At 36.2% G+C, this 17,599-nt stretch overlaps 1 protein-coding gene across 2 annotated transcripts in view; it reads right to left on the bottom strand.

Moving 5' to 3' along the window:
- Positions 1 to 17,599, bottom strand: part of LOC150091035 (NADPH-dependent quinone oxidoreductase VAT1-like) — a 77,861-nt gene that overhangs the window by 18,449 nt on the left and 41,813 nt on the right. For both annotated transcript variants that reach the window (XM_090381351.1, XM_090381359.1), the window contains exons 3-5: positions 16,261 to 16,471; positions 13,501 to 13,671; positions 5,760 to 5,849 (exon numbers count right to left, since the gene is read on the bottom strand). In XM_090381351.1, the coding sequence (XP_090237477.1) occupies positions 5,760 to 5,849; positions 13,501 to 13,671; positions 16,261 to 16,471 (472 nt within the window). The remainder of the gene's footprint in view (positions 1 to 5,759; positions 5,850 to 13,500; positions 13,672 to 16,260; positions 16,472 to 17,599) is intronic.

Here is a 17,599-nt window from a genome sequence, read left to right as displayed (position 1 = left end):
GAACACTGGGGAACTCCACTAATAACATTTGTCTACGAAGAGCAGTGTCCATTGATTACCACTCTCTGTCATCTTACACTCAACCATCCCTTTATCGATTGTAGCAACTTATCCTTAATGCCATTCCTCTCCAATTTATACAGCAGTCTTCCATGTGCAACAGTATCAAAAGCTTTCCTGAAATCCAAGTATATGATATCAAAATTATTTTTGGCATTCAGTTCCTTTGTGACCACATCATAGTATCCAATCAAATTGATCAGACAAGATTTCCCTTTAACAAACTCATGCTGTGTCTTAACCATTACTGCACTCTTGTCTAGATGATCCTGTAATGCTTCTTTAACTAGTAATACCATTATTTTCCCTGGAACAGAAGTTAAACTAACAGGTCTGTAGTTACTAGTGTCCCCTTTTGAACCCTCTTTGTGAATTGGTGAAACATTTGCACACCTCTAGTCCATGGGGACTTCCCCTGAGTCCAAGGAAGCTCTCATAATTATGGCTAAGGGTTTTCTTACTTCCTTCGCTCCCTCCTTTAATACAACTTAATAGATCCCATCCATCCCAGGTGCCTTCCTTATGTTTAACTTCAATAATTTCTCTTCCACTTTGCTCTCAGTTACAAAATCACTTAGTGTTACAAAATCACTAAGTGTTACAAAATCACTTAGCTCCCTGTTAGCGTTTGATAACTTCTGGCACTCCCCTCATTGAATAACTCCTCGTGTATGAATGTAGATGCAAAATACTCATTCAGTTTATCAGCTACCTGAGCATGATCATCAATAGTCAACCTATCTATGTTAAGTGGTCCAATCTGATTCATCCCTTATCTTCTTGAGTTTACATAAGTAAAGAACTCCTTGCTGTTTTTCTTTGCATCCTTTGTCAAAGATATCTCATAATCTGCCTTCACATGCCTAACCTCTTTTGTAACTTGATTACAGACTAGTTTATGTCTGCCATAGGCTTCTGTATTGCCTGATACTTTATATGCATCCTATACATTCTTCTTCTCTGCCACTAGCCTCATTAATACATCTGACATCCATTTAGGCCTAAACCTTGAACAGTTTCTTAGTTGGAATAAAAAGCCTAGTAGCCTTCAAAATTCTGAATGGGGAGCCTTCAGGAGGCTCCCCATTTAGAATTCACTGTTGGTAACATCATCAGTTGATCCCCCCTGTACAGAATTTTAAAACTGTCTGAGACCTCTGTAGTCACCTTTACGAAAGCAAAAGCCCTTCCCTTTAGCCTTGTTGGTAGTTACATCTTTAATTAATTCCCACATCAATACATTGTGATCACTGTTGCCCAGTGGTTCCTTTATCTGCAGATTCTTAATGCATGAAGAATCACTACTGATAATCAGATCAAGAATATTACTCCCTCTGGTTGCCTCTCTAACAGCTGTAGAACACAGTCATCCAATAAATCCACAAAAGTCTTTCTAGTGTGCGAGTGACCAACCCACAAGTTCCAGTTAATATCTGTAAAGTTAAAATCTCCCATTATAAGGCATTCTGATTTACTGGCCCACTCTATTTCTCTGCACAATTGCTAATTATACTCATCAGATTCATTTGGCCTATAACACACACCTACTCTCATTTTTCCTTTCCCAGTGCTTATGTCACACAAAACAGACTGAACATTGCATTGTCCACCAACATCAATTGGATGCACTTCCTTAGATTTTATGTTTCTTAACTAACAGCATAACCCCTCCTCCCTTCCTATCCTGTCTACTCTTTCCTATACACATTGTACTCCCCAAATTCCAACTCTGCCCTGCCTATATCTGTGTGACACCACGTCTCTGATATCCCAACAATATCTGCCTTTGATGTCTTGACTAGCACTTCAAGCTCATTAAATTTATATAATGGAATAATTTATAAATTTATAATGGAAGGAATATAACGTGGAATGTTGATTAGAGTGTTATAAGTCTCACTAACTGTATGTTTTTGAGAGATTGACAAGTTTGGCCAGTCAGCTAGAGATATGCAGTGTGAAATCAAGAAATCCATTTGAATTAAATAATTTTGAGGCACAGCTTCGAGTGACAGATGCATGTGAGGAAGCAGACATGACCAATATAACATCATGCTTCAGGGAATGCAACTTTATGCTTTGCTCTATATATTTCTGAATAATTTTTTTCTCCAGTTTTCTATAACCTGCATGCTTTTGGAAAGGCTGGATGGTTTCCCTTTACAGTTGGGTCAAGTAGGTGGTGAATCTATGCAATCTCCTTAGACCCCCAGATGGGGCAGGCAATATCCCCTCAACACATTGGCCAGGAGTGACTATATTTTTGGTACTTGAAACAGCAAATGAGATTTGGAATATAGGGTTGAATTTTGCAGTTTAAATATCCTACTTTCACTGGGTGGAAGGATTGGTGTGCTGCAAGTCAATATAACGGAATGAGCAGAGATGAGGTTACCATCTTTCTTAATAATAATTCATCGTGCTTGTATAAATTTGTTTGTTAAGCTCCTGAGTTAGTTTTTCAGAAACAGTGAACAAGTCCCATCCACTGATAATACCTATGGACATGTTCAGGATGTTAGGAGGCATAACTACTACCAGTATACCATGGAATGGTTTCGATTTTAACAGTTTTTCTGGCTCTTCGGTTTGGCTAATTCAATCAGGTCTCTGAACTGGAGATGCTTAGCCATTTTTAGTAATCCAACATATAGCTTCTAGACATTTCTGTATTAAAAAAGGTGAAACTTGCCAACAGACTGTGCAGATAAGGATTGCACTACAAAAAAAGTTGACATATCTCAATTTTGTGTTTCCATCCATAGCTCTTTGGATGACTGGAGTCATTGTTCTGTGAGAAGGCTGTCAAGTCTTGAGCTGTTGTTGTTGTTGTTTATTTGGTTTTTAGGAGCATTAGCAACTAAGGCCATATTGCTCCGGGATATGTGGTGATCATTCCCTGACCTTTCTGCATCCTCCGTATTTAGTGGTGACGGGCTCGAACCCTGGTCTAATCAAGAAGCGTGTGCTACGCACTGCTGCTCCTTCCCACCTGGCTACGGAGGAGCCACCAGGTCTTTAGCCTGTAGACTCTAACTGTTGGGTATATAGATAGCCATTTTATTGACTTAACTGTTATATTAATTTATTTTCTAGAAGTAGTTTATAGTACTACTCAAGCTAAGTAGTTATTTTGAATTCAGATACCGATTTTTAAAGTTAATACTTGGTGTCCGTAGAGCCTCCATTCGTAACTTACCGCCATTGTTATAGTAAGATTGATACAGAATAGCATAATGTATATGCCAAACTTGATAGTGTAGTAGTAACACTGTATTAGGAATCTGTTAGCTTAGTATAGTATTATCAATTAATCTATAAAATTTATTAATCTTATTAAATTTTATTGTTAATTAAATTGTACTTAAAACAGAATCAGGACCCAGACTAGAGCAGCAAAGCAACAGGCACAAAAGTAGCTGGAGTGCTGTGGCTCAGGGGAGAACCGAAGGGGGCGATTCTCCAATGCATCAGAGTCTGAAAAGATGTGCAAAATTGAAATGTTTGCAGATCTTTCTGGAACAGGACATGATCTAGCCAAGAAGGATGTCTGTGTGTGCTAGGTGCAGAATATGAAAAAATTAGATGAGCGTCTATGAGAGTTTGAGGTGTAGGATAGATGCTAGATTGTTGTTCACAAGACAAGTGTTTAGTTTTATCCACATTCAATTATTCAGGAGGTAGCAGCACCATAAGCTGTACAGGCTAATATCAGTGCCACGAGTTGTATAAGCTGATGGCAGCACCAGGAACTATCATCAGTAATGAATTATACACCCAAAGCAGCACTAGGAACCACTGCAAAAATGCTAAATCTTCTACCACAATACTAAGCAGCACACAAGCTGTAAGTATGCTGAACAGTGTTTGAACAACTGTTCAACCTCAGCTGTATGTAGCTTCCATGAACCTGAACAGCACACTTCCTTCATAATTTTCCAAAACACTCCAATCTGTCACCTGTGATGCTCCTCAAGTTGTAGCAACTCTTCTCTGAAAGACCTCTACAGAAAACAGATGAAATACATGCAAACTGTTCTTTGATTTTATTAGAGTTTTCTCACAACATCCTCCAATCTAAGCAAGCATGGCAATTGATGAACTAGTCATTTCTCAAGTCGTTGCACTCATTGCATCATACATAAAAATCATGATTCCAGTCTTCTAATATTCTGCACTTAGATCTCTCACTAATTCCAAGTACATTCAGTTTTGCAAAAAATGATCCATGACCTGTAATGAGAAACATTGATTGCAAATTTGGGTTTAACCAATTAGGTTTTTTTTGCCCTTATGGTCCACTCCCGGAAAGAATTTTTTTGCTTCCCTTTAGTACTGCAGTTCCATATTTCCTATCAGTAACCCACAAAATGACCTCATGCATTTATTTTCTTTCTTATAACCTGTATCAACCTTTGTTATTACATTCATCTTTTCATACTCCACTCCCCTCTGCACATAGAAAAACATCATTTTGAAAACTAAGAATAAATCTAGCAGTAGCCATTCTGCTATTACCTGCAGAGTATCATTGGACATTGGTCTACAAGCCATTGTAATTTTTAGTAATATTGAATTGCAAATATCTTTTTCACATTTCCTTTTTGTAATACACAGTCAATCCACAGATGAGCTCTGGGGATTGACTCACTATTGACAAAAAGACAATCATGAAATAGGCCTAACACCCTACCTTTCAGACCCCAATCCTTTCTGATCACCCTATAAATAAGTCAGCAAAATGGCTTATTTTCTCTCTGATATAATTAATAATGGGAGATGAACCCCAAATTTCTATTTGCACACCTAAATACTTAATTATTTTTAAACACTTAAGTTTACACCATCAGTTGTCATACTGTGTTTCAATTAACTGATAAGTATCCTATCAAAATGATAGGTTTTTTTTTTTTTTTCCCCTGCCAAATACAGTTAGTCTATGAATACTTGACCATCGACTTAGCTCTGCTAGCACCCGATTCAGTGTCTCCTCTAATTGCAATCGAGAATTGCCTTGCACTGGCAAGACTAGATCATTCGCATAGGCAATCATTATCTCATCTTCATATTCTTGCAACAACCAGTCATTTAATATCAAATTCCACATAAGTGGGCCATATTCTGATCCCTGTGGAAGCCCACTTACGACTACCCTACTTGCACTACCAGAATTAACTATTATCGTGTAGTGATGGAAATAGTCCCTTATTACAGAAAAGATTTGACTACTGCATTTTGCATTGTGGAGAATCATAAAACACTCCCACTGTATCACATCAGATGCTCCTGCTTGCACTTCTCAGTGGTGTAGGAAAGGTCTATGACAGGCTGCTATCAAATAGAATTGTTGCTTCTGTGGGAAGTTACTGTTCTGTGTCTGATATCAGTATGGCTTTATGGCAAGGAAAGGTTCTGATCATGCACTAGAAAGACTAAAAAGAATTGTCCTTAACTATATACAAAGAAATATTGCTTGGGAATATTTATTGACCATTGGATCAGAAGAAAAGAGTATTAAAAGCAACAGAACTATAAGCAGGAGTGTTCTGCACAAGTTTACTGTACAATCTCTCATCAACATAGTTAAGTGTCTATTTACTACTGATCTAAAAATCCAGTATTTAAATAATGCCTCTACCATCATTATTCTATAAACACATAATTAATAATATTGGCAGTATTCTACATTTCATGCTTACCAATATGAATTATACGTCCCATGTGCTTCAGGATTTTTTGGGCTTTCGTAAAATTTTCTCCAGAAAGTGAGTCAAGCACAATGTCAACACCTATGCACAGACATAAAAAAATTAAATAAAAATAACAAATTACATTTGGACTATTTCTATGATATTAAAAAATGCTTGTCAAAACAATAAAGGTACTTAGGGGACTAATATATTCAACTGTAGTCATTCTGAAATGCTTTGGATTTCAGAATGGAACCATTACAAATTAGTTCTACTTGTATGTGAGAATCATTAAATAGTACAATTCATTAACACCAAGCCACATATGAATAAAGTGGTGGCTATCATACACCTTTAAGGCCTGCTATTAAAATAGAAATAATATGTCGCATATGCTTTAGGATTTCTGGAGCTTGGCAATATCCATGATAAATAGCATAAAAATCAAGTGTACTCTATTTTTATTTGTACAAGTTGTTTATGTAAAATCAATTTTGCATTACTTTTATAGACACACTGTCAATAATTTCAAGGGGTAAGAACAAAAAAAAAAAAAAAAAGACTAATACAGGAATATGTCTTCTTGTGCAATGTGGATTTCTATGGAAACAGCCATCTGCTTAACATAAAGGTTTTTAAGAATGTGACCTGTTAGGTGGGCACTAAACATACATTGTCATTTCTTCAAAACCCATCCACAAATTAAGTTGCTCGTTAAGTCCACAAATTTGTTATCTATTATAATTACTTAGAACGTACAAACTTAATAGGAGATACAAAATGCATATACCATAAGCTCGATATTTCAATATATATATACACACACTGAGTGATCACTGAATTATGACCACCCCTATGAAAACCAAATGGGACCCATTGACCACGTAAGGTATGAACGAGAGTGTGCAGTTAGCTGACCTACGTAGCATAGATAAGGTATCAGTGGTTCAGTAGGTAGTAAAATTCCGAGCGTGATGGGTAAAAGGAAAGATTTATTGGACTTTGATAAAGGACAGATTTTGGGAGCTCAACGAGCTGATGCCTCAATTTCCCAAACAGCTGAACTGATGGGGTGTTTGAGAGCCTCCATAGTTAAAGTGTACCAGGACTGGTGTCAAAATAGTCAAACAATGACCTGACGGCAAAACTGCAAAGGTCAGCAAAAGGTTGATATTAGAAGTGAGTGCCAGGTCCAACAACTCGTACAGGCGAACAGGAGCAGCACTATTGAAAAGTCGACTACCCAATACAACATGGGCCAACTCTGAACAATAGTTGACATGACCATGCACTGCATGCTCGCATGTATGGACTATACCAGCAGACGACCTCTACGGCATCCTCTCCTAGCCAAGGTTCATTGGCGTAAAAGACTTGCCTCTTGCAAAGAGCATGCAAGTTGGACGTTAGAAGACTGGAAGGTGTGCTGGTCGGATGAGTCACGTTATTTACTCTACACCCTGGATGGTTGTGTCGGATTTGGCATCAACAACGAGGCTCTTGATCCATTAAGCATGGTATCAAAAGTGCAGGCTGGTGGAGGCAGTTGTATGGTGTGGGGCATGTTTCACTGGTAGGAACTTGGACCCCTGGTGCATGTGGAACAATGTATCAATGCCGACAGGGTGGGTAAAGTGCCTGCCTGGCAACCCAAAGGTCGCAGGTTCGAATCCCGCCTCGGGCTTGGATCAGAGTAGAAAATGCAAAAACTTTGGGAGGTGCATTATGGCCACAGAAGCCAATGTGCCAACAACTAACAAAAAAAAAACAACATATCAGTGGTCACCACTACCATCAACTGTTTGCTGACTGTGTACACCCCACTATGTTACACTTTTTCCTGAATGGCAATGGTGTCTTCCAAGATGACAATGCACCGGGCTATCGGGTACTTGTTGTGCAGGAATGGTGTGAGGAACACAGTTCTGACTTCCAACATATCAATTGGGCTACAAGCTCCTCTGATATCAATCCCATAGAGCACGTGTGGGACACTATGGAAAGGCATATCAGGCATCTGGATACACCAATTACCTCCATACCTGCATTGTTAGCTGCATTACACGTAGCTTGGTTGGCCATACCTCCCGAACGCTTCCGACATCTTGTTGAATCAATGCCATGTCAGATAGCTGCTGTCCTGAGGGCAAAAGGAGGACCTACGAAGTATTAGGTAGGTGGTCATAATTCAGTGATCACTTAGTATATATATAACTCTAGACTGGTAGCATTATTTCATGTTGTGTTACTGGTAACTTGGAGTAATTTTTACTATCATGGGTAAAAAACTTAAAAAATTTTAGTTTATTTACAGATTTTGATTTAAAATGGTCAGTAATGTACAGAATCTTTATTTAATAACAAAATTAAATTCACTTGAAACTTAAATGATTAAAAATTTTACACTCCCCCGGTCTGGGCAAATATGAATAATGTTCTTGGAAATTTTAGCGTTCATGGATTTCAGTTTTGTAACCCAAACAAATCTGTTTTTCTCCACTAAATGTTCTCCTTTCACCTTTAATACCAAGTTCATAAAATGCAACGTTGCAGGTGAAGTGCTGTTGAGGCTGAAGATACTTTTTTTTTTTTTTTTTTTTTTTTTCCTTTTTTGGAGGTTCACATTCAATAGCTCTTGTTTGCTCAACAACAGATATAATCTGGACTGGTCCTTAAAGCTGTCACAGACATTCTCTCAGGTATGCTAAGCTGGGTTTGCTACCTGGGAATCTAAAACTCTGATGGAACTGATATCTAGGTGACACTCAAGTCAAGTGGACCCAATTTCAGCAAAGTCTGGTTGGTCTGTGACAGCCTCTGCTTGCACCTTCATGATGGTGGGACTGTTAGTAAACCTGGGTATAATCCCCATGTGCAGATCTTGAAATACAGCACCTAACATACTGGAGGTGACCACCAAGGTACGAACCAATGTAAGCAGGGGTTGAGGTGTGGCACCCACACCACACAGAGGAATACCACTCTTTTGGGTTATTGGGACCTCTACTTTAATTCAATATACAAAATTTTGGTTTGGTTAACAAATAGTGCTTCACCATAACTTTTTATATTTGAGGAAAATGACCATAAGATTATTTTTTTGTGCTTGTTCCTACCACAAAATTAATTTTGATTTAAAAGAATTTATAGCACTTATCAGTTTCCACCATACATTTTCCTTTTCCCAGGAGCTCCAGTTAATTTTCTTTTTTATAGTGTCAATGAGAAAAGTTAAATCTATTAGTCAAGATCATATTAAGCACTTCATGTGAATCTTTAAATCTCTATTTTTAGATTTCTAAAAGTCTTAATTTAATCAGGAAGACTTATGAATCTTGAAGGATTTTACCATTACTCAGTCATCTGACAACACATGGTATCATAATCCTGTCTTCCAAATCTTTCTCATCTGGTAGTGCATTGAACAGCCTGTGTTAACAATAATGCTCAAATTTTAGCAATTTACAATAAAAAGATTTCAGATGGATGAGAAAGAGATGAACCCACTGATGTTGCTAGTAATTTCTGGAACCCTGCAAGTGGTTGTGGAGGAATTCCTACAGTGCATGATGTCCACTTAAATTCCCCCAAAAGAGGAAGGAACTGTGTAATGAAACAACGTGTTCAAGATAGATCGTTTATAGTGCACGAGTGACTTCTCAAGATATATATATATATATATATATATATATATATATATATATATATATATATATATATGGAAACCAGAATAAAAACAATTCTGAGTGCAACTTGTGCAGGATCTGCCTCTGAGGAAGTGTACAGTCAGACAGGTTTGGATGGAACACTACTGAGTCTAGTAATATAGCTATGCTCTCCATGTGCCACTGTTTCTATCTCGTCGTATATTTCAGTGGCATGCAAACTTATTTCGCTCATGACCCCCTTTATTAAATATAAAATTGACACTACCCCTCAATGTAAACCCCAAGGGAGGATAACAAGATTTTTAGAGAAGAAAAATGGCATTTTATAAATTATGTAGTAGAAAATTTTATTTGAGTACTGAGAAAGGAATAAAAAAAATTGTTTCCTTTTTAATTTACACATTAAAATAATTGTTTAATTTTTTATTGAATACAGCAAAAACAACAAATCAAATTCTTATTTTTCAATTAAGATAACAAAACAATAAAAAATGAACAATTACAGAACAAAACAGTTAATGAGAAGGATAAGCCTGGATAACCAATAATATTTGGTCCATATTTAGGCGCAATATTTGAAATTGCTAATCTCATGTCATCTTCTGGATCAGGTGTGGAACACTTTTGTTTTTATAGCTGTTAATTTTGAGAAACAAACCTCACATAAATATGTAGGCCTGAAAGGTTCTTTGTATCACTATTTTCGATAATTCTGGATGCTCATCTTGAAGAGAAAGCCAAAATATTTCACAAGTAGTCTTGAAACGAGCATGTAATGCTTCGTCAGATGACAGATCGATAAGATCTTCCTTTTGCTCAATGGTAATTTTAGGCCACGAAGAAATTTCAAAAGTAAAGGGATCGGGAATCCAATATAACTTTTTTTTTCTGGAGATACATTAAATAGTTTGGAAAAAATTCTTAATTAGCATTGTTAGGTGGGTGGCAATGACATCCCTAAATTGTAAAATATGAATATTACATGCTATTAACAAAATTAGAAAAACAGTACAAACAATTTGAGAATTTGTGCTGTAGAAAACACGAATTAAGAGCTAAAGGGATTACTGTAAAGGATTAATTGAGTAGTACTTCTCAGTACTAATCAGCCTTTGAGTAGTACTGAGAAGTATTAATACATACTGAGAAGTTGCACTAGTCACTGTTTTTTTGTGTGTCCACAGCCAGTGAGCAAATTAAGGTGTACATGGGAATGCGCCGCAATAGGGTTCATTCGTATCTGAGACTCAGTTCGAGTAGCAAGGTCTCTATATCTACAGTATTGAAAAGGTAATTTTAACAACAGGATTTTAGCTTTATGTACACAAAAAATAAATTTATTTAAAAATTTCCGCAACCTCTCTGGGGTCACACCCCACAGTTTGCGCATCACTGATATAGTGTATAGTTTTAACAGAGAGGGATAAGTTGTGTTAAGTTTATTCCCTGAAGAGAAACAGCTGTGGATTGTAGACTACTTGATTAAGTCATGAGTATCATCATTATTACTTTGCATGATGTGGTGCATTATTTGGTTTTTCCAGAAGAGGCTGAATTGACTATTTTCAGGTTGCAGACTGCTTATGGTAGTCAGTTTCTGATTTCTCTTTTCTAGGGAAGGTCTTTTTTCTTCTGCATGCAATTCTAAGGCCAATTCCTTTTGATTAGGATTGACATTTATGCCCATGCTTGCTAAGTTGTTTTGGGAGGGGCGGGGGAGGAAGGTCCTTAAAGCTTTACTGCTTCTGAAGAGGTAGATCATGCAGTTAATTGATTTACATCTAGGATGTTTTTGTTCTGTTCATTTGTTTGTTGTCTTGAAATTTGAGTGGATGGAAGTAAGGTTTGGACTGGTCAATAAATATGTTAAGAGGGATTGAGATATCTGTTTGAATGGCTACTGTTTGCCGTTTCTTAGATGAAACTGCATATGTAAGTTTTGGCAACCTCATCTGAATTTGTTTTCTTGTTTTTTGGTATATAAAATACAGAAAAATTTCTTGAAACAATTAAGACACACCAGAGTTTGCTACATTTAAAATAAAGTTTAATGTAATAAATAAATACTAAAGTGGAATAAATAAGTAAAACTGATAAAAACAATACAATACCTTTCAAGATGAGGTGCCTCTGCTTCAGCTTGAAATAATGCACAGCATACTGGGTATAAATAAATTCATATGACACATGCTTGTCATGGAATGACTGGGCAAATTGCAAAAACTAGTAATCTGATGGTGGTGATTAAAAAAATGTGTACGATGCACACAATTTTTCAGCACTTACTGCATTGCAGAATAGTAGATTCCATAATAGGGTGGATGTGAGTTCCCTGTTGTGTTTGTTTTAATTGTTTATTCCACTTTATTTTAATGTAATAAACAAATAAACTGTGGTATGTTGGTTGTTGCAAGAAAATTTTTTACATTGTTTCCCAATGCTCAGGGCCTATGTCCTAAGTTTCCATAAGTCACAATTTCTGGAGTTAGCTGGATAATTCCTCTTGAAACTGGGACAATGTAATGATGTTTCAGAGAAATCTGAGTAAGTGCAATCCTGGGACACACATTACTGTGCATCTTTCACAAGAGTGTCTGATTTCTGTCATTCGTAGCAATGTAGGGAACTTGGACCACAAGTTCCCTACATTGCTACGACACAAAGAGATGATAATCTAGTTCCAACACGTTGCATAATACTTACCATTAATATGCTTAACTTTTCAAGTTCCATAAACAAATAAAATAAATGCATAATCAAGTCTGTAGGCTCTAAAAAATATTGAAATAAAATGTGGAGTCAATACATGAAATACACAAGAGCTAATCTGGAAAATTAATATTATATAGCCCTTGTGTATTCCAGATATTGACTCCATATCTTTTTCCACTATTTTTTTGATTCAAATCAAGAAACAATCACTTTGTGAGCCTACAAATTTGACTATGCATTTATTTTATTTGTTTATAGAACTTGGCAAGTTAGGCATATTAAAAGTAAGTATTATAATACATGTTGGAATTAGATTACCATCTCTTTGTGTCACAATTCTCTTGGCCTCTGTGACTCTAATCTGCAGTTCTTGTATGAGTTCCTCTTCTGTTACATTCAACTAGTCCCATTCGGAGATAACACTTTTGGATGTATTCAGGTTTCATAGGTGGAATTTTAACATGGATTCCTCAAAAAGTCACATACTGCAGCAGTAATTTTGATTGTTTTGGTTGTGTTGTTTCTACAAGTAAATCCTGAATAATATTTTTGCCATTTTGTTTGATCCAACGGCACCTTTTAAATATCTTTGTACTAAGAAATTGGGGGAGGGAGGAAGAGAGAGTTCACTCACAGATTGATTAATTAAGAAATGTATGATGAGGAAGGTAGGTTATTCAGGTTAACTAACATATGTCTTTTTTCAAATCATTAGGCTAAGTAATATCCTGCTCATTTTTGTACTAGTTTATAGTTTTCAAGCCTGAAGGCCCCAGTAGTGTGGATATGGTTCATCACCCATTTTGGGTTTTTTGGCACTGGGGGATTTTTCCACCTAGATTACTGGCCTGCTACATTGAGGCAGGAGTAGTACTGCTTGGTGGACAAGTATAGGGATTAGTATGGTTAATAGAACTAATTAAAATGAAAGCACAAAAAGTGCTTTCGTTTTTCTTCTTACTATTTTTAAAAAAGTAGAGCTACTTAAAAGAGAGATTTATAACTAGCACAGAAAATAAGGAAAACTGTCAGTCATGGTAGAAAATGCTCTATTAAGTCAAAGTGATTTCCTGGCCACCGAAACATTTGGCAGCTTTTCACTAGAGATATAACCTCCAACTGAAGCTACAAGCGTATTCATGATGTCTTTCAGCTTTTCATAAGATATACAACTTGTATTAATTTTGAGATAACCCTGTATTCTTCCTGAAGAATACAGGGTTATCTCAAAACCTGAGAAATATAATTATGTACTGAGAAATACAATTCAGAAAAATTAACCAAGATAATGGATTTAAGTAGTTACTGTATCCCATGTTGAAATTTTTTCATTATATATTTATACTTATTTTATTTATTATACAGCATACCTTCAGATGATATTTTGAGGACTTCAGAGACAAAGTCTGAATTTATATAATCAACAGGATACTCAACTCCGTTTTCTTTTATGGCAGCATGTTTAACAGCAGATGATGTACCAAATATTGTTACATTTTCAACAGTCTTTGCCAGCTGAGTAGCAGCACATCCCACACCACCTGTAAAGTAAAGTTTTTGCACAAACCTTGTTAATCAAAAATTATTCTATTCAATACAAATATTAGGCATAACAACCAAGGTGCATTAATACCTAAAATCATAAACATTTTTGTGGATACAATATTAGCCAGAACTTTGGTAATGTCTGCATATAATAAAAACTTAATATTTATACCTAGGTTTATATGTATAAAATGATACTCAAATTCTCAGCCTAATAAGTAGTTTTGTAGTCATCCCTACATCATATAACCTAATGTGTCACTATTTCCAAGTAGTGTGTGTTAAGAAAATTTCAAATTCTTATTACATAAGTAATAAGAATTTGAAATTATTCTGAATTAAGTAGAAGAATTCAGAATTTGAATTTATTCATAATTATTTAGTCATTCTCTACATTTTGGTTGAGTTAAGTCGATAAAATCATTACAGAAATGTGACTCAAGATAAAGTCACTGCAGTCAAGTCACTTCGAAATACGTGGCCAGTAAGTGAGGAGTTTTAACTGAATCATTGATATGAGTCGCTGAATGTCAAAGATATTCAGTGTCCAACCTGTCTGAGTGAAATGACAAGTAACTTGTCTAAATGAATTATTCTATCTAGTGAACAAATGAAATCATTGAAGGAAAGCTCATGGTGCATGTTCATCTAAGTATTAAGTAAATAACTAGTATACATCTGACTCTCTAGACACCAAGTAATGAAGCATGAATGAATTGAATTAAAATTATCCAACTATTTGGTTGTTTCTGAAATGTTTGAATAAATCCATGATTAAAGCAGCATTTCTTGGTGCATTCTATTCATTCTTAGCCAACTGAATAACTGTGCAATTATTTTTAAGTACAATAGAATGAGTTTTAAACAATCTGTTTCAGTTGATTGCTCCCATCATTACCACTAACCTGTATACTTATCTCAGCTATGAACTCTTCTTGAAACGTACTTACAGCAATCATACTGAGCAGGCATAAAACAATTTGTTGTACCCTTGGAAACCATTTGGTATCCCTATGGATGAATCTGGCCTTCAAAGGAGAGGGATAACACTATAGGAAAATAAAACATCTGAAAATACCTCTTATTTTCAAATGCTTTATTTATGTCTCTCCCCTCCCAGATTAGCTCTTGTGTATTCCATGTATTGACTCCACATTTTATTCAATATTTTTTTAGATTCAAATCAAGAAATACAGTCACTCTGTAAGTCTACAAATTTGACTATGCATTTCTTTTATTTTGTTTTTGGTTCTGTAAACATACACTTGTATAGTATAATACACTGATGCAACACGGCCTAAGATAGTGAGGAAACCACAAAACCAACATCAAAAAAGTGCTATAGAACAGATGGAAATGGCAGTTAATACCATAGGCTTTATAAAAATGAAATATCAACTTCATAATTCATAGCTATAGCTACAGCCTTTTGTTGGCTGCACTTGTATCATATTATAAGGCAATGGTAAGGCCACATCTTGAGTACTGTATACAGGTCTGGAGGCCTCATTTCAAGAAGGATGTAGAGCTGCTGGAACGGGTACAGAGAAGGGCAACAAGATTAGTAAATGGAACAAAGGGTTGCTCTTACGAAGAAAGGCTTAAGTTTTGCAAATTACAGAGTCTGGAGACTAGGCACCGGCGAGGTGATCTGATAGAGGTGTATAAGGCTTTGAATGGTTTGAGCATGCTCAATGCCAATGGGATTCTTCATCTTTCTCGGAATAATCACCTCAGAGGGCATAAATTCAAATTGAGGAAGGACGGATGTCGGATAGATGTGCGGAAATTTGCCTTTGGCCAGCGGGTGGTTGGTTGGTGGAACCGACTTCCATCACTGGTTGTTGAAGTTGATAGCCTAAACAAATTTAAAGCTCAACTGGACAGGTATTTCGAACGAACGGAGGGGTGAAATGGGAGTGGTTTTTTTTTTTTTTTGTTTTTTTTGGCTGATGCTGAATAAGCTTGCTTTCTTGCATTGTATGCCTCTGCTAATGCTAATGCTAATGCTAAACAAAAAATAGTTTCTCTTATTTGTTTAGAGTCTCCATGAGAAACCCAGTCCAAAAGATTCTTATTACAAGAAGAATTAGTCTCTCAAGGTCGTGAGAAATGTGTTATTGGAGATGAAACCAAGCATTTGAAAATGGAAAAAACTGCTCTCTCAGCATTGACAAATAATGGTGTACTGTTCAGGCATATGGTTTTGATGTGTTTTTGTATCAGTAATTATGAATTAACTGTAGAATTTATGAAATAATAGTGTTAAGCTAAGTGTAAAAAAAACTGCTATTTCAGTTGTGATGTTTATCTCCACCATGGCAGCAAGTAAAAATATGAGTGTTACTTGGGATCCCTGTGGGCTAGGGCTGTTATTTCTATGTGAAAAGTGGCTATAACATATGCACGACTGTGATACCGTCCCCTCATTTGCATTCCAAAAAGTTAAACATTATGGCATACATTTTTTGATATAATTTCTACTTCATGGTCAGAGTATTTATAATAATTGAAAGTGCTCACTGAATTTGTAACGTTTCATTTTATCAAACTGCTTTCAAAACACCTTCAGAATTCAGACTAACCTGCGGCTGAGTGAATCAGGATACTCTGACCAGGTCGCAAATACCCAAAGTCCAATAATGAAAAGTAGGCAGTTAAGTAATTGATGGGAAGAGCTGCTGCTTCTTCAAATGGCATATTATCTGGGATTTTATGGCACTGTTTGGCAGAGATTGATACAAATTCAGTCCACATTCCATACATGAAACTCCAGCACATAACTCGATCTCCAACCTTCAGGAAATTAAAGAATTAGAGAAACATGTATAGAGAAGTAAATAAAGATAATAAAATACAATTTTATGTATTGTATGAAAGACATAACATGAAATATACTGCACTAATATATTTATGAAACAAAAAACACTTCCTACCATACTTGTGTTAAAAAATCCCAGAGAATTTAAATTTAAAAAAGGTATCACAATACACTTAAAACTAAATTTCAGGCAATACTGTATTTCTGATTCCTCTTTGAGGAACTATTATTAGGCCTTAACAACTAACTGATCTCAGCCAATTTTATTTGTTCCAGCTCAGGAATAAGAAAGGTCAACTTCTGGGTGGGTCATGTCATTTGAACAAAGAAAGTCAGGTGAACATTTTGAGGTTAGTTATAAAGAAGGCTGGGCTATGAGATCTGTTATTATTAAATGTAAAAGCCTGATGACAGTTTTCCCAAAGAGGAACCAAAAACATCACTTTCAAGTTATTAGTTTATGAATATAATCAGTTAAGACTGTCTAGATTCCTAATGAACAAGCATAGTGGGAGTCACAGTTTGGGCTTGGTTTCCCTTGTAATTCTGGGACCTGATATTATGTCCATGAAGCCAGTGAACAGCCTAGGTGGGGTGAGCGTGCAACCAACTGAACAGCCCAGCTATGCTGGATATCCAGAAACTACATGATGCCTTCGGGAGGTGATGCCAGTTTTATATGGAGTATTGATTTGGAGATTAAGAGAGTCACCTGAGATCCTATTCATTCATCACAATGCTCGATATTAGGCATTCAATATTGGGTGCAATATTCTATACAGAAGGAAAACGGAGTGAAACATTTTTGGATATATTAGGTAATAACTGTGGAATTGATAATTCACACTGCCTCCTGTCAGCTAGCCCATGAGACCACATGTTATCTTCATATAAAAAAGTGTTCCCCTTTGGGGAACACTGTCAGAGATTCTGAATCAGGTTTTTAGTATGAGTAAGAGGGCCGGTATAGCTACCCTGTCATACATCAATTGCACATCAAAAAAGATGTTTTCTTGTTTAGAGAAAGTTGCAGTTGGAACCGGGCAGCCAGTAGGTTTGTGGTCGTGATCTCTGTTGGATGTTTAAGTGTACAGCTAGGCCTC

This window comes from Mastigoproctus giganteus, chromosome 1 (genome assembly GCF_048544385.1).
Source record: "Mastigoproctus giganteus isolate SK-2022 chromosome 1, ASM4854438v1, whole genome shotgun sequence".
In the NCBI taxonomy this organism is placed as follows: Eukaryota; Metazoa; Arthropoda; class Arachnida; order Uropygi; family Thelyphonidae; genus Mastigoproctus; species Mastigoproctus giganteus.
This window is presented reverse-complemented; position numbering and strand designations above follow the sequence as displayed.